Source organism: Canis lupus, chromosome 27 (genome assembly GCF_048164855.1).
Source record: "Canis lupus baileyi chromosome 27, mCanLup2.hap1, whole genome shotgun sequence".
Taxonomy (NCBI): Eukaryota; Metazoa; Chordata; class Mammalia; order Carnivora; family Canidae; genus Canis; species Canis lupus.
In genome coordinates this window covers 16479649-16502942 of record NC_132864.1, presented here as the reverse complement: position 1 = coordinate 16502942, position 23294 = coordinate 16479649, and the positions used below count along the sequence as shown (strand labels likewise).

Genomic DNA, 23294 nt, shown 5'->3' with positions numbered 1-23294 from the left:
ATAAGAAACCAAACATAAAATTCCATTTATATATAAAATTTCTAGGAATTGCAAATTAATGTGTAGTGACAGAAAGCAGAGCAGTGGTCATCTGACAAGGAAAGGATTAAAAAGGACATAAGGAAGTATCATAAGGGATGATGGATATGTTCATTATCTTGACTATGATAGACGGTTTCGTGAGGATTATGCATGTGTCAGAAAAACAAATTGCACACTGAAATATATGCAATCTATTGTGTGTCATTTCTACCTCAATAAAGCTGGTCAAAAATAAAACAGACCTGCAATCTGAAAATAGAATAAAGAATTCCCAATTATAAGCATTATGTTTACAAGCTGACTTTTAAGGTGGCACACATTTCCTTTCAATAATATAGGAGGGCCAAAGAAAAGGAATGATCTTTGCCACTTACAGCTTTGGCTATACCCCTAGTTCTCCACTTCTACACTAACAAGCTGGACAATGTAGGGTCTATTACTACCCGGCCCCTTCCCCACCCCCAACCCCCAGTCTTTTTGTCTCCTAAAGAAGCAGATCCTTACTTGTCTGGAAGAGCAGACACAAGTAACAAAAGGTTCAATGACTATTTGACAGATTAGAGAATAGACAACTGTTTTATTTAAAAGCTCCCTAAAACATTAGAACATTTGAGGCTATACACTGTCCTGTTGAAATAAAGTTATATATTACCCAGATCTGTAAGCACTTGCCAAGAGACCTGTCCAAATCGCTCAATTTCCTAAGAGTTCTTGGTTTTCTTTTCTCTCCCCCTTTTCATTCCACGAATGAGTAACGTGCAGGTGTATTTTGAAAAGGCATTCCTAATATTTTAAAAATTCTCTCATTCAAATAACCCCAACAGCTTGAAATCGTTTTTCAAATGTCTATGACAGTGACCATAACAAGACAATAAAGGAAAAGGCCAAACAATGGATCTTATGTGTGAATCGTATATAAAGAGTGGCAATACAAAATAACAAGATCAAAAAAAAAAAAAACAAAACAAAACAAAATAACAAGATCATTATCTGAAAACAATAGGTCACACTACAGTTCAACAACAAAATAAGGCTTACAAACGATTAACAACAGTTATAAAATAATAATAATAGCAACATGGTGATTAAAAGGGGAGGGGGGGAGATCCTGGCTCCACCACTAATTGGTTGAGTGGCTTCGAGCTAGCTGCCTAACTTCTGAAAATCAGTTTACTCATCTTTATTTTTTTTTTTTAGAGTTTCTCAGCCTTTCTTTGTTTTTTAAGACATTGGCATTTTTTTAATTTTTATTTATTTATGATAGTCACAGAGAGAGAGAGAGAGAGAGAGAGAGGCAGAGACACAGGCAGAGGGAGAAGCAGGCTCCATGCACCGGGAGCCCGACGTGGGATTCGATCCCGGGTCTCCAGGAGCGCGCCCTGGGCCAAAGGCAGGCGCTAAACCGCTGCGCCACCCAGGGATCCCAGTTTACTCATCTTTAGAACCAGGATAATAGTAATAATAATAAGAGGAATAATTTCTCTTCTCTTAAGGTTATAGGGAGGATTAAAGATGTTTGGCTTACAGTAAGAGCTAAATAAACGTTAGCTATTAGAAGTGTCATTACCACCCCGAACTTCCAAAGGATCTCATCAATTCACTAATCCTCCTTCTGATTCTTGGGTGCAAATCCTGACATTTACTAGCATGTAACTTCTGAGCCTCAGTTTCCACATCCGTAAAACGGAAGCAATTAATGGTACCTGACTTTCCAAGCTGTGGTTAAGGATCAACTAACTAGAGATACAGCTCCCTTCCCTCCCATCTCCCAAAGCGAAGACCGCGGAGGAAGGAAATACTTCTAATAGCAGCAGATACAGTCAGTTTTTCCATTTCTGGCACGTGAGGGGTGGGGGGGGAGGTGCAAAGAGCCACAGAAAGGGGTCAAGTTCCTGAGTGAAGCCCCCAAAGGCAAGCGAGAGACCGAGTGACCCAGAGCGGCTCGACCGTCGGGGACCCGGCCTGCGAAACTCCCTCCTCTCCCCTCCCGCGTCCCGGGGCGAGGAGCCTCCCCCAGCGAGCGGGGTTATTTCGGAATCACCATGAGGCAATTCTCATGAGGCAATGGGTCAGGAATGCGGCGCCGAGCCGGGCCGCTGGCGTCCGCGGTTCCCCGGGCGGCTCTACCTGCCCCGGTCCCGACGGGCATCCCCAGGGCTGCGAGAGCCGGAACTCGGGGAGGCAGGAAATGAATGGGGACCCGAGAGGTGGGGGCGCGGCGGTGCCGGGCCCCCGACCCCGGGAGGGCGAGAAGTTGGGAGGGAGCCGGCCCCCGCGACCCCCGGGACGTCGCCCGAAGCCCGGCCGGGGCGCCCCCTCCCGGGCGGGGCTAATCGGAGGCGGCGGGGGCCGGGGCCGAGGCCCGGGCCGGGCCCTCGGGGCTCCTCACCTCCGCGATGTCATGTTCCTCCCGCCCTCCGGCTCCGCGACGGACCCGCTCCTTGCTCAGGCTGCTCTGGGCCCGGTCACATCGGGCTGGCCCGAGGGAGGCCCGCTCGGGACCGGACGCGGGGGTAGAGCCAGCCGGCCGCGCGCAGACCCCCCTCCAGGCCTGGGGATCCCGCAGACTGTGCAGCCGCCCCCCAAGCCCGGTTCGCTCCTCCTCCTCCCCCGCCTATCCCCGCCGGCGCCGCCGTGACGTCACCCCGCGCGACGCCCGCCGCCACTTCCTGCTCTCCGTGGGCCTGGGACTGAGCGGCGGCGGGCAGTGGCAGCGCGGCGGCCCCGCGGAGTCTCCGCCGCGACGCAGCCGGCCGAGCACCCTCCCCCGCCCGTGCGCCTGGGCTGCGGGGCGCGCGGCGCCCTCCCAAGCGTGCGCACGTGCGCGAGCCCCTCGCGGCCGCTCCACCCTGTCAATTTCCATCCCCGCCCCGATTGCCAAATCGAATTTCATTCATTTCATTCCACAAATCGCCGCTCCGCTCGCTGCTCGGCTGTCTAACCTCACAGTGGCCGAGCCTCTGAGCTTCAGGGTTCGCCATTTCTTCGTTTCTGGAAGACGAAGAGAGGAGCTGTATTCTTTCCGTGGGATTATTGGGAAGACTAAATATGCAAAATGCTTAGAGCTAGGCCTGCCCTATTGAATAAGTGCTTTGCGATTGTTACCTGGATTACCATTATAAGTAAACATCTGTTGAAGGTTTTCTCTCTTTTAGGCACTGTTTTAAACGATGGGGATACAAAAAAAAAAAAAGAAAGAAAGAAAGAACCCCACACAACTATGGGAGTACTGTAGTGAACTGAAAAAACAGAAATCCCTGCTAAAATACTGAAGACAATACTGTACTTCCATCTTCCTTTCTTGTCGTTTCTCCACACCCCTCCATATTATTACTTTTTTAATTTATCTGAGAGAGAGAGAGCACAAGGAGGAGGGGAAGAAGGAGAGAGAGAATCTCAAGCCGACTCCAGTACTGACTGAGTGGTGGGCTCTGGGAGGGGCTCCACCCTGGCTCAACCTCCAGACCCCGAGATCTGGACGTGAGCCCAAACCGAGAGTCTGCAGCTTAACCCACTGTGCCATCCAGTCGCTGCTATATTATTGCCTTCGTAGTGTAAGAATTCACTGAGGAGGACAATTGGAGTATAGATCTGATCCTGGAGCAGTCGGTGGTGGTAACTGGTGAATAGCATTTCAGGCCTAGGGAGAGGCAAGTGCAAAAGCCCTAAGGCAGGAGGCTGCCTCCTGTATCCCAAAAATTATGAAGAGGTCTCTGGCTGGAGCACAGGTGGAGGTGGAAGGGGTGAAGGAAGAGCAGTAGGAGATGAAGTGAGAACACCATAGAGATGATCTAAGGCCTTTTTTTTTTTTTTCCTGAGAGAGAGAGGGGGGGGAGGGAGAAGGAGACTCCCTGCTGAGCAGGGAGCCCTATATGGGGCTGGATCCCAGGACCTGAGGATCATGACCTGAGCCAAAGGCAGATGCTTAACTGACTGAGCCACCCAGGTACTCCCAATTTTTTTTAAGATTGTATTATTTTATCTATTTGAGAGAGAGCATGCTTGAGAATAGGGTAGGGAGGGGATAAAGGGAGAGGGAGAGGCAGTCTCCCTGTTGCAAAGGGAGCCTGATCCAAGGTTCTATCTCAGGACCCTGAGATCATGGCCTGAGCCACCCAGGCACCATGAGATGATCTAAGGTCATATATATATAGACTATTTAAATGAATGATAAAATGGAGAGCCATTGAAAGATTTTTAGCAGAAAAGGAATATAATCCATGTTTTAAAATGTAAAGTAATAAAGTAAGGGTACTCTGTGAGAGATCAAGAGGACAAGTCTGGAAACAGACTAGTTCAGAATACTACAATGCTGTAATATTCCAGACTAGAGATGATGGTGGTTCAGACCAGAATGAGAAGGTAGAGCCTTTACCTAATGAATGTCCTTGTAACTCATTAAAGGCCACAGATCTAGTAAGTGACAGTCAGAATTGAACCCATGTCTATGTAGCTCCAAAATCATGTTTTTCCTCCCAGTGCTCCCACCTCATTCCTATAAGAGAACCCTCATATATTGTGCTCACTGCTTCAGCCTTGGTGATTAAAAAAAAGGCGGGGGGGGGGGGCATCTGGGTGGCTCAACGGTTGAGTGTCTGCCTTCAGCTCAGGGCATGAACCCAGGGTCCCAGGATCAAGTCCTGCATAGGGCTCCCCAAGAGAAGCCTTCCTCTCCCTCTGCCTATGTCTCTGCCTCTCTCTGTGTGTGTCTCTCATGAATAATAAAATCTTTTTTAAAAAATCCTTACAGGGAAGCCCAGGTGGCTCAGCAGTTTAACGCTGCCTTCGACCCAGGGCCTGATCCTGGAGACCCAGGATCGAGTCCCGCGTCAGGCTCCCTGCATGGAGCCTGCTTCTCCCTCTGCCTGTGTCTCTGCCTCTCTCTCTCTCTCTCTCTCTCTCTCTGTGTGTGTGTGTGTGTGTGTCTCTCTCTCTCTGTCTCTCATGAATAAATAAAATCCTTAAAAAAATAAAAATCCTCACAAAATTTGTCTTTAATATATGTCATTTTATTTTTTTTTATTTTTTTTATTTATTTCTGATAGACACACACAGAGAGAGAGGCAGAGACATAGGCAGAGGGAGAAGCAGAGGGAGAAGCAGGCTCCATGCACCGGGGGCCTGATGTGGGATTCGATCCCGGGTCTCCAGGATCGCGCCCTGGGCCAAAGGCAGGCGCCAAACCGCTGCACCACCCAGGGATCCCTAATATATGTCATTTTAATTTATGTAATAGGCATTCAACAAGCAGTTGTCCACTCTGTTTCTTTCCAGACCCCCTCAATTCTGGCCGTCTAGGCCAAGTGTTAGGGACTCAAACAACATCTAACTGATCTTGGGCCTGCAGGCTTGCCCTTTCCAACCCATTCTTCACATAATAGCCAGAATAATCTAAAATGCAAAACTAGTCACTCCCTACATTGAATACTTCAATGGCTACTCATTGCTTTGAGGATGAAATTAACAAAAAATTTTAACCACCTAGTCTGGGGACTCCTGGGTAGCTCAGCAGTTTAGCACCTGCCTTTGGCCCAGGGTGTGATCCCAGAGTCCCTAGATCAAGTCCCACATCAGGCTCCCTGCATGGAGCCTGCTTCTCCCTCTGCCTGTGTCTCTGCCTCTCTCTGTGTGTCTCTCATGAATAAATAAATAACATTTTAAAAAAACTACCTAATCTGGCCCCCACTTACTTCACCAGCCCCTCTTCTTGCCACTCTATTACCCAGCTATGCTCAGTGACCTTCAGTTCCCCCTCAATATATCATGCTCTTGCACAGTCCGGGCACTCTACACAATCTGTGCCCTCTCTCTCTAGAGGGTTCTTTCTGACTTCCCACGTCATGAACTCTAGTTAATGCCTGAAATCTCAAACTAGAGGTCATCTCCTCTGGGATAGGAAGACTTACCAGATTCTCCTGGTCCAGGTTAGATGGTCCCCAAGACACCTATCCTAGCTTAGAACTAAACACATAGTCTACTCTAAGACACATTATCATAAGTTCTTGATCTGCAAAGCTCAGCCTGTCTGCCTGGGTGTCCATAGGGAAGTCACTTGACTTCTCTTGTGTCTCAGTTTCCTTCTCTGTAAAATGGAGGGATCACCATACTATTACATAGGGTAGGTGGTAAAACATGAAAGATTTGTTGTTTATGAAGTACTTAGTGCTGGGCAAGTAAAGACTTGCTAAATGCCAGTTATTATTTGTTTCTTTTCCAAACTAAACTGTAAACTCTTTGAATGCAGAAACCATTGCTTCCCCAATCTTTCCTATATCTGTACATTCTGCTGTTGGAATGATCTTTTTGAGAGTACAAATCTAATCATACCATTCTCCTGTTCTATGGGGGAGTTCAAAACCTTTAGCAATAAATGAAAACCTCCCATTAGCACATCAGGCCCTTCTAAATATGAACAATGCCTACCTGTTCAGCTTCATTTACTCCCACTCACTCACATAACCTGGCAGTTTCCAAAGGCCTCCCTGTCTCCCTAAATTTAGTTCCTTCTTTCTGGGACACCCTTTAAACCCATCTCCATCTGGAAAACTAAGCATCAGGCAAGATTCAGCTCTAACTCAATCAGTTCCTCCAGGAATCATTCTCTGCACACACCCCTGAACAACTCCCTGAGAATAAAATAGAGACCCTCCCTCCCTATGCTTTGGGGGTTGCCTATTCATCCCTCCATAGGCCCCTAACACAGTTTAACATCATTGTTGGTTGATTCTTCTGTCTCTTCCCTTACAAGTTTCTTTTAGAATAAACTCACTATCTTCCTCACCTTTATTTTACATTATTTTTAAAGTAGGCTCCACACCCAATGTGTGGCTTGAACTCACGACCCTGAGATCAAGAGTCACATGTTCCACTGACTGAGCTAGCCAGGTGCCTCTTTCTTCATCTTTATATGCCCAGAGCCTAGTAGAGTACCTGGTTTAGAATAGGCTTAAGAAATGTTCATTTAGGGATCCCTGGGTGGCGCAGTGGTTTAGCGCCTGCCTTTGGCCCAGGGCACGATCCTGGAGACCCGGGATCGAATCCCACGTCAGGCTCCCAGTGCATGGAGCCTGCTTCTCCTCTGCCTATGTCTCTGCCTCTCTCTGTCTCTCTGTGTGTGTGACTATCATAAATAAATAAAAATAAAAAATATATATATATAAAAAAAAAGAAATGTTCACTTAGAAAAAATATCCATTTAGAAATAGTTAATTTTTGGGCAGCCCCAGTGGCGCAGCGGTTTAGCGCCGCCTGCAGCCTAGGGTGTGATCCTGGAGACCCTGGATCGAGTCCCATGTCGGCCTCTCTGCATGGAGCCTGCTTCTCCCTCTGCCTGTGTCTCTGCCTCTCTTTCTCTCTCTGTGTCTCTATGAATAAATAAATAAATAAATAAATAAATAAATAATCTTAAAAAAAAAGAAATAGTTTATTTTTTTTTATTTTTATTTATTTATGATAGTCACAGAGAGAGAGAGAGAGAGGCAGAGACACAGGCAGAGGGAGAAGCAGGCTCCATGCACCGGGAGCCCGATGTGGGATTCGATCCCGGGTCTCCAGGATCGTGCCCTGGGCCAAAGGCAGGCGCCAAACCGCTGCACCACCCAGGGATCCCAAAATAGTTTATTTTTTAAGATGTTATTTATTTATTCATAAGGGGCACAGAGAGAGGCAGAGACATAGGGCAGAGGGAGAAGCAGACTCTCCGCGGGGAGCCTGATGTGGGACTCCATCCCAGGACCTCAGGATCACACCCTGAGCCGAAGGCAGATGCTCAACCGCTGAGCCACCCAGGTTCCCCCACATTATGTATATTAACTGTGTGGGTAGGAGCAAACATGAGCCTGGAGTCAGATGGGCTTCTGAAGCCAGCAGGCGATGTATGTCCTCTTACATTCAGTAGAAAGGATAGCCTTTGAGACCCTTGACCAAGGAAAGGTCCAGCTACTGACACTCTGGGAACAGATGGACTATGGACTCCAATTTGTCTCTTCCAGTAAATTCTTCAGCATCTCTCCAATCGTACTCTCCTGGCCAGCTTCTACACCAAGTAGGATGCTGCTTACTTCCTCATTAACACAGCCTCATTGCTCAGTATACTGCTGCCTAAGTTACTCCAATTCCCTGCAGTTCATCTCTTTGGCATCAACAAATACTGAGGGATGAGGATGGGGATAACACCAGACCAAAGGGATGTAACATCCTTTCTTTCTCCCCATTGTCCTCTATATCTTGAAAGCCTGAGAACTATCTAAACTTTCCCAAACTCCTAAGAAGAGAACAGATTGAAAAATGGGGCTCTCTGGGTCCAGCCCTGCTAAGAGGATTTATCTGAATCAGTAAAGGTGGAAAGATCAGGCCAAATCATTCTCCCTCACAGCAGGAAGCCATGTTTAAGCAGCTTGTTTGATTGTTTTTCCAGATCTTCCACCCACACCAGCTTCCAGCTCTGTTTTGCTGTGTATTTCCCTTTTAATAAAGATAATTTTGGGATGCTTGGTGGTTCAGTGGTTGAGCATCTGCCTTCCGCTCAGGGCGTGATCCTGGAGTTCCAGGATCAAGATCAAGTCTCCCATCAGACCCCCTGCAGGGAACCTACTTCTCCTTCTGCCTATGTCTCTGCCTCTCTCTGTGTGTCTCTCATGAATAAATAAATCTTTTTTAAAAAAGATAATTTTGGGGCACCCGGGTAGCTCAGCTGGTTAAGTGTTTACCTTCAGCTCATGTTATAATCCTGGGGTCCTGGAATCCAGACCCACATCGGGCTTCCTGCTCAGCAGAGAATCTGCTTCTCCCTCTCTCCCTCTGCCCCTTTCTACTGCTTGTCCGCTCATGCTCTCTCTCTCTCTCAAATAAATAAATAAAAATTTTTAAATATTTTTTTCAAAAAAGTGAGTGTATACATATGCATATATAATCACAAAGATGTATATATCTTTGTGACTTAATTTTTTCCTCTTAATATATCACAAATATCCCTAGACCAGCATTATTGTCCAATACAACTATAATGTGAGCCATATATGTAATATTAAAAGTTATAGTATTCACACTTAAAAAAGTAAAAAGTGGTGAAATCAATGCAAATATATTTAATCCAATATATCAAGATATTATTATTCAAACTATAATCAATACATACAAAAATTAATGAGATATATATTTCTTAAGATTTTATTTATTTATTCATGAGCGACACAGAGAGAGGCAGAGACATAGGCAGAGGGAGAAGCAGGCTCCCCCTGGGGAGCCTGATGCAGGACTTGAGATCACTATTTATTATTTTAGAGAGAGAGGAAGACAGTGCTCAAGCAGGGGAAAGGGCAGAGAGGGAAGGAGAGGGACAAGCAGACTCTGTGCTGAGCAGGAAGCCCCAAGTGGAGCTCCAGGCAGGGCTCCATCTCATGACCCTGAGATCATTACCAGGGCCAAGATTAAGAGTCACACCCTCGGGATCCCTGGGTGGCGCAGCGGTTTGGCGCCTGCCTTTGGCCGAGGGCGCGATCCCCAAGACCCGGGATTGAATCCCACACTGGGCTCCCGGTGCATGGAGCCTGCTTCTCCCTCTGCCTGTGTCTCTGCCTCTCTCTCTCTCTCTCTCTCTCTGTGACTATCATAAATAAAAATTAAAAAAAAAAAAGAGTCACACCCTCAACTGCCTGAGCCACTCAGATCCCACTGAAGGAGGCATTTAATATGAAAGAACTGAAGCTCATTTACAATAAGTGAGTTATCCAATGTCACACAGACACATTGAATCCTACCTCTTGGTGCCACAGAAAGACAGAAAATCAGCAGGCAGTTGTACTACACAGACGGTACTGACCTTATAACCTGGAGTTCACTTGATATATGATCTGATGATAAGCTTCTGCATGTGATGTTCATAAAATGCGGATGATATTGACAACATTGATAATACCTCCCTAAGTTAAGGTCAACATAGTGATTCACTCAGTTACTCAATTTCCTCTTAAAAATGTTCATGGAGGGGGGCACCTGGGTGGCTCAGTGGTTGAGCATCTGCCTTTGGCTCAGGTCATGATCCCGGGATCTGGGGATCGAGTTCCACATCCAGACTCCCCGCGGGGATCCTGCTTCTTCCTCTGCCTATGTCTCTGCCTCTCTCTCTATGTCTCTCATGAATAAACAAATATTTTTAAAAATAAAAATAAAAAATAAATAAATAAATAAATAAATAAAATCTTTATAGGAAAAAAATCCTACTTCACAGAGAGGTTGCCCTGAGGCTTAAAATGATTTAGTGTCTGCAAAACTGTCTGCTTTGGGGGCACCTGTGTGATTCAGTCAGTTAAGCATCTGCCTTCGGCTCAGGTCATGATCCCAGAATCTTGGGATCAAGCACCACATCAGGCTCCCTGCTCAACCCGGAGTCTGCTTCTCCCTTTCCCACTGCTCTTCCCTGCCCCCTCCCGCCTTGTGCGTGGTCACACTCTCTCTCTCAAATAAATAAATATAATCTTAGAAAAGGGGTGGGGGCAGCCCGGGTGGCTCAGCGGCTTAGCGCCTGCCTTCAGCCCAGGCGTGATCCTAGAGACCCGGAATGAGTCCCACCTCGGGGTCCCTGCATGGAGCCTGCTTCTCCCTCTGCCTGTGTCTCTGTCTCTCTCTCTGTCTCTCAAGAATAAATAAATAAAATCTTTAAAAAAAAAAGAAAGGAAAAATTTGCTTTGTACTTAATGAAGCACTGTGCAAAAAAAATTTTTTTTGTTAAAGATGTTTATTTAGGGACGCCTGGGTGGCTCAGGAGTTGAGCGACTGCCTTTGGCTCAGGGCGTGATCCAGGGATCTGGGATGGAGTTTCACATTGGGCTTCCTGCAGGGAGCCTGCTTCTCCCTCTGCCTGTGTCTCTGCCTCTCTCTCTGTGTCTCTCATGAATAAATAAACATCTTTTTTTTTTATTTTTTTTATTGGTGTTCAATTTACCAACATACAGAATAACCCCCAGGGCCTGTCACCCATCACTCCCACCCCCCGCCCTCCTTCCCTTCTACCACCCCTAGTTCGTTTCCCAGAGTTAGGAGTCTTTACATTCTGTCTCCCTTTCTGATATTTCCCACACATTTCTTCTCCCTTCCCTTATATTCCCTTTCACTATTATTTATATTCCCCAAATGAATGAGAACATATAATGTTTGTCCTTCTCGGACTGACTTACTTCACTCAGCATAATACCCTCCAGTTCCATCCACATTGAAGCAAATGGTGGGTACTTGTCGTTTCTAATGGCTGAGGAATATTCCATTGTACACATAAACCACATCTTCTTTATCCATTCATCTTTCAATGGACACCGAGGCTCCTTCCACAGTTTGGCTATTGTGGACATTGCTGCTATAAACATCGGGGTGCCGGTGTCCCGGCGTTTCATTGCATCTGTATCTTTGGGGTAAATCCCCAGCAGTGCAATTGCTGGGTCGTAGGGCAGGTCTATTTTTAACTCTTTGAGGAACCCCCACAGTTTTCCAGAGTGGCTGCACCAGTTCACATTCCCACCAACAGTGTAAGAGGGTTCCCTTTTCTCCGCATCCTCTCCAACATTTGTGGTTTCCTGCCTTGTTAATGTTCCGCATTCTCACTGGTGTGAGGTGGGATCTCATTGTGGTTTTGATTTGTATTTCCCTGATGGCAAGTGATGCAGAGCATTTACTCATGTGCATGTTGGCCATGCCTATGTCTTCCTCTGTGAGATTTCTCTTCGTGTCTTTTGCCCATTTCATGATTGGATTGTTTGTTTCTTTGGTGTAATAAATAAACATCTTTAAAAAAATAAAAAAGATGTTTATTGGGCAGCCCAGATGGCTCAGAGGTTTAGTGCCGCCTTTAGCCCAGGGCGTGATCCTGGAGACCTGGGATGGAGTCCCATGTCAGGTTCCCTGCAGAGAGCCCGCTTCTCCCTCTGCCTGTGTCTCTGCCTCTCTCTTTGTCTCTCATAAATAAATAAATGAAGTCATTTAAAAAAATAAAAAAAATTTAAAAAGATGTTTGTTTGTTTGTTTGTTTGTTTATTTGAAAGAGAAAGAGCCAGCATGCACAAGCTGGGGAAGAGACAGAGGAAGAGGGAGAAGCAGACCCCCCCCCCAACCCCTCAATTATAAGGGAACCCAACATAGGGCTCAATCCCAGGACCTGAACCAAAGGCAGATACTTACCCGACTAAGCCATCTAGGCACCCCCAAGCACTGCACAAATTTAAAAGTATTTTAAATATGACAAAAAGAGGTGCTTGATAATAACATTTACTTTATAACTAATATATTGACAATATTTTGTCCAAGGAATGAACAGTAAATTTTGCAGTACCACAACAAAACACAAGAGGGGGTTCATTTATTTTATTTTTAAAGATTTTATTTATTTATTCATGAGAGACACAGAGAAAGAGAAAATGCCCCTAGCATTTTATTTATTTATTCATAAAAGACACAGAGACACAGGCAGAGAGAGACACAGGCAGAGGGAGAAGCTGGCTTCATGCATGGAGCCGGATATAGGACTTGATCCTGGGTCTCCAGGATCACACCCTGGACCAAAGGCAGGGGCCAAACCGCTGAGCCACCCAGGGATCCATGTTTTTTATTTTAATGGCAGGTCATTTAACAAATATTTTGATGCATGTACTATGTGAAAGTTTCTAAGTTGTTGGGTTTTTTTGTTTTGTTTTTTGTTTTTTGGGGTTTTTTTAGGGGCTTAAGTGAACAGCTCTGCACTTCATTCATTCCAATTCCTTTTCTTTCTTTCTTTCTTTTTCCCCAATACACTTTCTGAAGTACCTGTTTTTAGGAGGTGTTTTGCTCAGGAAGCTGAATAAATAAAGGTGCTGACATTTCCATTCTTAAAAAAGAGCAGTGCCCAAGCTTTTCCTTGGGAATCTTACAGGTCCAGACAGTGAATAATCCTACACTGGCATAAAATGCAGCTTATTAGACTCACACTCATCCTTAATTTGTATGGAAGGAAGACAGACTCGTTTAGAACCCGCATGTTTCAGCAGGTATAGCCAGTCTGTATTCACTGTAGTCTGAAGGTTTCCACTGAAATCTCTGAGGCTTTCAGAGATATCTGATCACTCTATTTGTATCTTCAGTCAACCAGAATGGGAAAAAGACTACATGATTCCCAGGGAACACAGCCACAAAGCAGGTGACTTAGATCTGAAGAAAAGGTGAAAAGCTCTCCACCAGCAACAAGCAAATGAAAGAGAATAGAAAATTCAAGCCAAAAAGGTGTCACATATGTGTTTATGTTGTCTTAAGGGCTTGGATGCAGTGTTTTGTTTATTTTGCAAAGGTAGTAAGTATTCATAATTCTAATATGAGCAAAGAACTTTTATTCATCTTCATTAGTCATCTTTCTTTTTTAACATTTTATTTATTCATTTGACAGAGAGAAAGAGAACACAAGCAGGGAGGAAGGGCAGAGGGAAAGGGAGAAGCAGGCTCCCCACCGAGCAAGAAGTCCTATGCAGGGCTCAATCCCAGGACCCTGGAATCATGGCCTGAGCCAAAGGCCTAACCTAATGAGCCACCCAGGTGCCCCTAGTCATTTCTTTAATCTTTACAGATGGATAATTAAAAGTACAATCTCTAAAATTAAATCCATGTTATGAATAAGTTATTTGACCTCTCTGAGCCCCAGAGTCCTCATAATAGAACCCTTCATAGGCTGTAGAGAGGATTAAATGAAATAAAGCAAGGCACATAACACAGTTCTAACTACATAACATACAATATTTTTCTTATTCTCTTAGCTGCATAAACATTAGCATAATACTTGCCATATAGTAGAATCTCCAATAAGTATGATGTTGGTGGGGCAGCCCGGGTGGCTCAGCGGTTTAGAACTGCCTTAAGCCCAGGATGTGATCCTGGAGAACTGGGAGTGAGTCTGGCATCAGGCTCTCTGCATGGAGCCTGTTTCTCCCTCTGCCTGTGTCTCTGCCTCTCTCTCTCTGTCTCTCGTAAATAAATAAATAAAATCTAAAAAAGGAAAAAAAAAAAAAACTATGATGTTGGTGTTGATGACAGTGGTGTCATGCAGGGGGGCAGGTGATGGTAACATGAGCTAACATTTATCTAGCATTTACCATGCATCAAATAGTTCTTTATGATTTTGTGTACAATAATTTATTTAATCTTTCCAACAACCCTGTGAGGCAGGTAATATTGTTTTTTCTTTTTTAAGATTTTATTTATTTGAGAGAGAGAGGGTACACACACATGACAAGGGGGAGGGGCAGCAGAAGAGTGAGATGCAGACTCCCACTGAGCAGGAAGCCCTACCTGGGGCTTGATCCTAGGATCCTGAGATAATGACCTGAGCCAAAGGCAGATGCTTAACCCAATGAGCCACTCAAGTGCCCTGGCAGGTAATACTGTTATCCTCATTTTAGAAATAAAGAATCTGGGGGTACCCAGGTGGCTCAGTCTGTTAAGCATCTGACTCTTGATTTCAACTCAGGTTATGACCTCCAGGTTGTGGGATAGAGCCCTGAGTGGGTCTTCCTGCTCAGTGGGGAGTCTGCTTCTCCCTCTCCCTCTGCCCCCAACTCTGCTCATGGACACGCTCTATCACTCTAAAATAAATAAGTAAATAAAAATAAAATATTTTTTTAAAATTTTTTATTTATTTATGATAGTCACAGAGAGAGAGAGAGAGAGGCAGAGACACAACACAGGCAGAGGGAGGAGCAGGCTCCATGCCGGGAGCCTGACGCAGGACTCGATCCCGGGTCTCCAGGATCGTGCCCTGGGCCAAAGGCAGGCGCCAAACCGCTGCGCCACCCAGGGATCCCTTAAAAAAAGAAATGAAGGAGCACGACACCTGAAACTAATGCAACATGTGTGTCAATTATACTTTGATAAATAAAATGAAGTAAAACAAAACTTCCAAAAGAAGTACAAAGTAGACAGAAATGCTTGTAGAAGGGATGAACAACTGTACTCCAACATGCTTTCATGCTTCTTGCTTTTTTTCTTCCAATAATCACTTTCACCTGCCAAATTTGTTTATATTCTTCCAAATCCAACATGAAACTCAACTCTTTTTTTTTTTAATTTTATTTATTTATGATAGTCACAGAGAGAGAGAGAGAGGCAGAGACATAGGCAGAGGGAGAAGCAGGCTCCATGCACCGGGAGCCTGATGTGGGATTCGATCCCAGGTCTCCAGGATCGTGCCCTGGGCCAAAGGCAGGCGCTAAACCGCTGCGCCACCCAGGGATCCCGAAACTCAACTCTTTTGTAAAAGTTTCCTAAATCTCCCAGAATAAATATCCTATAATTATTCATTTTTTCTGTTTGTTTTTCCTTTGAATGTGTGTTCTTCGAGAATGGGAATATATTTTATTCATATTATTTTTTAATTTTTAAAAAATATTTTATTTTGAGTAATCTCTACGCTAATGTGGGGCTCGACCTCATCAATCCCAAGATCAAGAATTACATGCTCTAGCAATTGATTCAGCCAGGCACTCCTATTTTATTTATGTTAGATTCTAGCTTCTCTCTCTGCCGTTGAGCATAATCTATAGTCTGAAGAGGGGATATTGGCCCTAAGTCAACTGCGGAGAAAATGTCCATGGAAGGTCCCCAACGAGCCTTTCATAGGAATGATTTCACTTTATTTGGAGATTTGGTTTTTCATCTAAGTATCCTTTCTTATATTGAAAATGATAGTCCTTTCTAATGTCCTTAGTAAGCAAAATAAAAAAGTTGTAATTTATGTCAGCTTCCAAAAGTGTTTTGAGAATTTGATTGGTCTATAAAATGAAACATTTTCAAAGTGTTCTTCGCTTTTGCCTCTTATAAAAAGAAATAACACACACACACAAAGAAATAACACTGTCAAAGGAGAGAAAACTACATTTCCCATAATGCCACAGATCAGGAAGGACGTGATACTCAGCATCTCCCGTGATGCCTTATAGACCGGAAGCGGGGACCTTAGTTCTCTTTTCCATCTTGCAAGGTAAGAATGGCGGGTCCTCTCTGCAAGACTCGATTTCGGAATCCCCAATCCTTCGCCATCCGAACCAGGAGGGTTTCAAGTGGACACCTACAGGGGTCGGACATGGTCGGGGCCAACTGAGAGGCCTCCCAGACGGTTCATTTATGTCGCCTGGGTTTGCTCATGGCGCGAAGAGGGTGAGGTGAGGTGCCGGAGAGGCTCCGAAACTCCGGCTGCTTGTCACCCTCCTGGGTTGGGGATACAGGGCCCTTTTGGGGATCCGTAGCTGAGGAGTGGGGCCTCAGGGACCAGAGTGAGGGCGCGCGCTCCGGAATCCCGGGTTCGGGTACCAAAACACAGCTCTGAACTTGCCTGAGCCACGTTGGGCTTTGGGGCTGAGGCCAAATACTACTTTTCCATCTAACCACGTCCGCGACCGGAAGTCGCCTCTTGTGTTTGCGCTTTTTAGTCCGCCCTGAGTTTGGGCTGGGTGTTTGTGTGTTCTCGTCTCCTAAGCCGAGTTTCTTGAATGAGACAGCAGTCTGAAAAGCGCAAAAGCCCTGGAAACCAACGGTTTCCGGGTCCGGCCTCACTGCTTCATACCTGTGGCGACTTGTTAGATTTCTAAATCACAAACCAGCAACAGTGAACGAGTGGAATAGGGACTTTTGACCACTAATTTTTTTTTTAAGTTTTATTTATTCATGAGAGACACAGAAGGAGAGAGAGGCAGAGGCACCAAGGCAGGCTCCACGCAGGAAGCCTGACGTGGGACTCGATCCCGGGTCTCCAGGGTCATGCCCTGGGCCGAAGGCAGGCGTTAAACCGCTGAGCCACCCAGGGATCCCATTGACCACTAAATACTTAGCAAATGTAAGAGCTCTTCAAATGTTTACATATATGAGGGCTGTTGCGATGTGTGTGGCTTTGGAAGGCCTAGATCTTACAGGGGAGAGAGGGTGAAGCCTTATCATGTACTGTTTACATAATGTTTTGTCATGGGATAATTGTTGCAATGCATTTCTCTTTAACATATCCTGGTAGATGGCGGGCGAAAAAGCCGAGAAGCCGGATACTAAGGAGAAGAAACCTGAAGCCAAGAAGGTTAATGCTGGTGGCAAGGCAAAGAAGGGTAACCTAAAGGCTAAAACGCCAAAGAAGGGGAAGCCCCACTGCAGCCGAAACCCTGTCCTAGTCAGAGGAATTGGCAGATATTCCCGATCGGCTATGTATTCCAGAAAAGCCATGTACAAGAGGAAGTATTCGGCAGCTAAATCCAGGGTAAGGGTTGAAGGAGATGACTGAGCATGACTTACATCTTCACTTTAAAAATTTTTGTCTGCCTCTGACTTTGAAGCATTTGTGTCGTGATAGGTTGAAAAGAAAAAGAAGGAGAAGGTTCTTGCTACCGTTACAAAACCAGTTGGTGGTGACAAGAATGGTGGTACCCGAGTGGTTAAACTTCGCAAAATGGTAAGTAAGGTTTGGAAGAGACTGTAAACGGGAAGCCTAGTGGAAGCTTGAATACCAGGAGTGGTTTGTTTTTGTTTTAAGGTTTTATTTATTTATTCATGAGAGAGATAGAGAAAGGCAGAGGGAGAAGCAGGCTCCATGCAGGGAGCCCGACGCAGAGGGATCGGTACCCCAGGATCACGCCCTGGGCCAAAGGTGGTACTAAACTGCTGAGCTGAGCCACCCGGGCTTCCCCCAGGAGGGGATTTTTGTGTGGGTTTTAGAAGTTTGTGTTGGGCAGAGGATTACTTAATGGAGGATTCTGAGTTTACACCAGGCTTCTTAAACATTTGTTGTTTGATCTTAAGTAGAATTACTTTTCTGTGTTTTTATTTCCTCGCCTGTAAAGAATAAAGGTTTACTTCAGAGTGTTGCGAGAATTAAGTGGGGCATGTAGCCTAGTATGCTGCCAGGCCTGTGGAGCAGTTATATACCAGAGCACTGTTGTTTGGCTCCTCTTTACACCCACAAGCCGCAACATTTTCTCAATGTTTGTAATTTCCATTTGGGGAATATTCCCAGTTGGATTATGGTCATCACAGTTGAAAATTACTATCCCAGAGGGAAAATGGTGCTTCGATTCCTTGTCATAGTTTTTGTGGGCTGGTTTTTCTGTTAGGTACTAATGTTTGTGATAAAAGCAGGAGGTCATCGTGAGTTACTTGTCATACATGTAATAGTCCGTGTGGGGTCTTGTTTTGTTTTCCTTTGTGCATTACGTGGTAGTTGATGCACATTAATGTGAAGAATGTGAACACAATTTGAATGGAAAAACAAGCCATGCCTCCTCTGTAACTTCCAAAATGTGTGTCAGAAGTGTTTCTGGAGAAGTACAGATTAGGTTAAGTTCCGGGAGCCCAGAAAAGCTTGAGAATCACTGCTACGCCACAGTGTGTAACGATAGGACACAGAGCTTGCTGTATAATTCCAAAGTTTGGTTTAATCCCAAGCCTACAAAGGTAATTTGCTTAATGCTTTCTGTCTTTGTTCCTTTAGTTAAATGGATTCTTTCCTGTGTTTTGCCTAGGAAAGGATAAGCAGCATTGATCTTTTCTGAATTTACTGTCTACTTAGCAGTGGAAGTGAAATTGTGTAAATCATTTCAAATAGGTGAAGAGGGGTATAACCAGTGTTAAGACTGACACAACCAGCAATACTAATCTGATTAGCCTGTTTAAATAAGTTGGACCTGTGGATTCCCTGCAGCCTAGGTATTATCCTACTGAAGATGTGCCTCGCAAGCTGTTGAGCCATGGCAAAAAACCTTTCAGTCAGCATGTGAGAAAGTTGCGAGCTAGCATCACTCCGGGGACCATTTTGATCATCCTCACTGGGCGCCACAGAGGCAAGGTGAGCAGAGCTTCTCAGCTCAGGTGCTTAATCCTAATGTGTTCACGCTCTGGGTAGAGTTTCTTTATTTGCCTATGGTACCTGTAGTTTGAGGTGGGAGGGCATAACAATACCAGCAGCCCAGTCACTACTGTAATGTGGTTTAGTCCATAATATCCAATAAATTACCATTTCCCACTGTTGATAGTACTTATTACAGTTGATTCATATGCCCCTATACCCAAAAGGGTTTATATATTTACTTCCTCAGGATAATTTTGCAGGGATAGAATTACTGAGTTGTTAGGTTACCTTTTTTTAAATTTTTTATTGTTAGAAGTTAATAGCTGCTCATTATAAACTAGCACACAAAAGTATCGCTCATATCCAAGGGTCACCCCTGTTGGTTTCGTATAGTTCATTCCAGAATTGCTAAGCAGATACATATTTTGGAATTTCCTCTACCAAATTTAAAGCCTGTGATTTGATGAATTTAGAAGTCTGTTTTTAATCACAGAAATGTCTTTAATTTACAGAGGGTAGTTTTCCTGAAGCAACTGAGCAGTGGCTTGCTACTTGTGACTGGTAAGAAAATCACCAGGATATTATATTCTCAGAAACTTGATATTTTCAAATGTATTTTTGCTCCCACCTACATGGAAGTTCCAGTGTTGTGAGATTACGTACCCCATTTCATTGTCTTGCATACACCTGAATTCTAAAGAAGCAGGTATTTAAGTTTTGTGTGGCAACATACCACTAAGTAACTGCCACCTAAAGTGAGAATCGTTGGCTATTAACCCCAAGGAATGATCCTGCATAAGAGTTGTACTTGATCTGCCACTTGAAACCAAAGGACAGTTGCCAAACAGATAAAAAGTGTACTGTTCACTCTGGAGAGCAGTGCTTGGTTTAAATTTGTCAGGGACCTGTGTTTTTGGCCAACGTGTATGAGTGACAGTGCTGTTTCCCAGCTTGGACACTTAAGGTTTGAGGCGGGGGAGCTATGGACAAACGTCTTGAAAAAGTCTGAATGCTGGCAGTAGAAAGAGCAGCTTGAGATTTCTTCAGATGCTGAGAAAAAGAAAATTCATCTCATTGGATTTCTTTAAATCCAAAGTCCATTCTTAAATCTTTGCTTTCTCTTTCCCTCAGTATGTTAATTTTTTTTTTCTCCCCTAGGACCTCTGGCCCTCAACCGAGTTCCTCTGCGTAGAACACACCAGAAATTTGTCATTGCCACTTCCACCAAAATTGATATAAGCAGTGTGAAAATCCCCAAACATCTCACTGATGCTTATTTCAAGAAGAAGAAGCTGCGTAAACCCAGACACCAGGAAGGGGAGATTTTTGACACAGAGAAGGAGGTAAGCTGCTCTTTCTGTCTTCGCCTGTGATAGTTCCAGCTTCCCTGGGTGGGAGTGAAAACAAAGTTAAGAATTGACAAAGAGAAGTAAATAAAGAATATCTGGGGAATAATCTTGTTCAAGGTGGTGCTGCATTCAGTGGTTTGTGGTGGTGGTTGTTTTTTTTTTTTTTGTTTTTTGTTTTAAGATTTTGTTTACTCATGAGGCAGGCAGAGACCTAGGCAGAGGGATAAGCAGACTCCCTGTGGGGAGCCTGATGTGGGACTCAATCCTGGAACCCAGGATCACATCCTGAGCTAAAGGCAGATGCTCAACCACTGAGCCACCCAGGTTCCTCAACACTCAGTGATTTTTTTTTTTTTTTTTTTTTTTTTTTTAGATTTTTATTTATTCATGAGGGGGGTAGGCAGAGGGAGAAGCAGGCTCCATGCAGGGAGCCTGACCTGGGATTCGATCCCCAGTCTCCAGAATCATGCCCTGGGCTGAAGGTGGCACTACACCACTGAGCCACCAGGGCTGCCGCATTCATTGATTCTTAATGGGAATTGAGAACTCAGCTTTTGAGAGTTTAGTAGAGCTCTGTGAATTAACTGCTGCTGTTCTTTTAGGAGTTGACCCTTATTTATCCTTTTTTGGGGGGTGGAGGAGGGGGTGCAGAGAGAGAATCTCAGGCAGGCTCCATGCCCAGTGCAGAGCCTCACACAGGGCTTAATCTGAACAACCCTGGTGGGATCATAACCTGGGATGAAATCAAGAGTCACATGCTTTACTGACTGACTGACCCAGGTGCCCCCACCCTTGCTGATCTTTGTTGTGTATTGAAGTGGAGAAAAGAAAGAGAGCTACTATTTTTATTATATTAAAAACAAGATTATACTTCACAGCCTTCTAAGGAAAGGATGGTCAAAGTTGCTTTCTAAATCTCCCTGGGATTGAGTACTTGTGAGATAGGATTCCTGGGTTAGCTAGAGTCTGGTACTTGTGCCCTACTTTTAAATTCTTTTCTTTCTTTTTTTCTTCCACCTAGAAATACGAGATTACAGAGCAGCGCAAGGTTGATCAGAAAGCTGTGGACTCGCAAATTCTGCCAAAAATCAAAGCTGTTCCTCAGCTTCAGGGCTACCTCCGCTCTGTGTTTTCTCTCACAAATGGAGTTTACCCTCACAAATTGGTGTTTTAAATTTCTTACAAAGAACCTAATTAAACAACTGATCCATTTCTTTTGTGTCTTTTTTTATTTTTACCTGCCTGGAAGTGTGGTTTGACTCGGCCAGCTTGTGGGATCTTAGCCTCTGCTAAGAGGAGTGGGAGCTGAATGGGTGGTACCAGCTGTAGTGGAACCTTCTCTTTGTTGGCTCTGGACTAGCATTTAGCTCCCTTAGTCTCTGGCTTGTCACCCAGCACCACCCTGCATTTTTTCCCAGGTCATTGTTGAACCAGATAATACTGGACTATGAGGACAGGAAACCGCCCTGCTCTTTAGGCCACAGACTTCCATTTCTCCCCCATTGGCCCAACTCTAAGTCCTTCCCCCATAATCATTGCCATTAGTCTTGTGTATCTAGTTTTTTTGAAGTGTACACAGCAAATGAGTATGAGTCACCATTTTTTTTTTTTTGACCCTAAAACCTTGTATACTGTATATACTGTTACACAGATAACAATGTGTTCTGGTCCTTCCATGAAGTCCATCTTCATTGATGTATAGGCTAGTGTGCCATTATATGGTATTTGGGTTTACATGATTTGTAAGTATATACAAAGTAGTAAATAAGCTCAAGTGTGCACACAGATGAGTATCAGGTAAGAATTATTTTTGGCTGAGTATGTTTCTGCAATTTAATTTTAGTAGATTGTGCCAAACTGCCTTCTGTGGGGTTTGAGCCAGTTTATGCTCTTGTACAAGAGTCGTTTCTCTAAAGCTCCCTTAAACATTGGGTTACCAAATTTGCAAATTTGAAAAAAAAATCTGCAAATTTGGGTTATTGGCAGTAGATAAATGAAAGATGGCCCCTGTGGACTTTTTGAAGCTGCTTTTATTGGCAATTCACATTAGGCGAGATTCATAATAAAGAGTGTAGTTCTGTGACATCTGTGTGATTTCGTTTTTTTTTTTTTTTTTTTTTTTTTAAGATTTTATTTATTTATTCATGAGAGGCAGAGAAACAGGCAGAGGGAGAAGCAGGCTCCATACAGGGAGCCTGACCTGGGAGTTGATCCAGGGTCCCCAGGATCACGCCTCGGGCCAAAGGCGACGCTAAACCACTGAGCCACCTGGGCTGCCCTGTGTGATTTAGTTAAATGTTATCCCCACCTTAAAAGTTTCTTCAGGCTTATGGAATCAGCTCCCACTCCTGGCAATTCCTGATTAAATTTCTGTTTATGGTTTTGCTTTTTCTGAACGTTCTAGACAGTATGCTACTGAGCATAATATTACTGGATGTGCTCAAATTCACAGTTCTTGTCAGTTGTTGGTCCATTAAGTCCTTGTATCACTATTCTAAAATTCACACATTGAAAGACATTTGGGTTGTTCACAATTACTGGAGGTGATGAATAAAGCCACTATCAACATTCGTGCAGGTTTTTGTGTGCGTGTGTTTTCATTTCTGTTGGGTAAAAAAATGTAAGCTTGCTGGATTGTATGGTGAAAGCATAAACTTGCCAGACTTTTCCATTTTGCATCCAACTCATAATGTGTGACCGTTCCAGTTATTTCACTTTTTTTCTCTGCACTTGGTATTTTTTATTTTTCTTAACTGGGATATAATTGACAGGTGTCAGTTGGTGTACAATTCAGGGGTACAGTAATGACTTCTGTTAAGTCTAGTTCATGCCCATCACCATGTGTGCTTAGGAACTCATGAGAACTAACAAAATCTAGCAACTTTCAAATCTATGATACAGTATAAACAGCCCCCATCCTCATCCCCATGAGCCACTAGGTACATTATAGCATGTGCTCTGATAAACTTTTGAAACCAAACTTACTTCTGGCTATGGTCCCTCCTTAGTGGCTCTTTATCACTCAGGTTCAGTTCCAAAATCATCTTGGCCACAAGGCCCTGTGGCCGTTTCTT

The 23294-nt window shown here is 44.4% G+C and overlaps 2 protein-coding genes across 5 annotated transcripts in view; one reads left to right on the top strand and one right to left on the bottom strand.

The window, feature by feature from the left end:
• The window catches only part of PTPN11 (protein tyrosine phosphatase non-receptor type 11), an 83038-nt gene extending 80329 nt beyond the window's left edge, over positions 1-2709 (bottom strand). For both annotated transcript variants that reach the window (XM_072802588.1, XM_072802589.1), the window contains exon 1: positions 2432-2709. In XM_072802588.1, the coding sequence (XP_072658689.1) occupies positions 2432-2445 (14 nt within the window). In that variant the 5' untranslated portion in view covers positions 2446-2709. The remainder of the gene's footprint in view (positions 1-2431) is intronic.
• A 13228-nt stretch (positions 2710-15937) lies between these two features.
• Positions 15938-22796, top strand: RPL6 (ribosomal protein L6). 3 transcript variants are annotated; one of them, XM_072802587.1, is made up of 7 exons: positions 15938-16027; positions 17051-17287; positions 17381-17479; positions 18725-18868; positions 19384-19432; positions 20030-20214; positions 21242-22796. In XM_072802587.1, the coding sequence occupies exons 2-7, from the start codon at positions 17051-17053 to the stop codon at positions 21392-21394; spliced, it is 867 nt and encodes a 288-aa protein (XP_072658688.1). In that variant the 5' UTR covers positions 15938-16027; the 3' UTR covers positions 21395-22796. The 3 variants fall into 3 exon arrangements, with proteins under 3 accessions (XP_072658688.1, XP_072658687.1, XP_072658685.1); XM_072802586.1 differs by having other exon boundaries at positions 15996-16208; XM_072802584.1 differs by having other exon boundaries at positions 16015-16203.
• Positions 22797-23294: the final 498 nt, after the last annotated feature.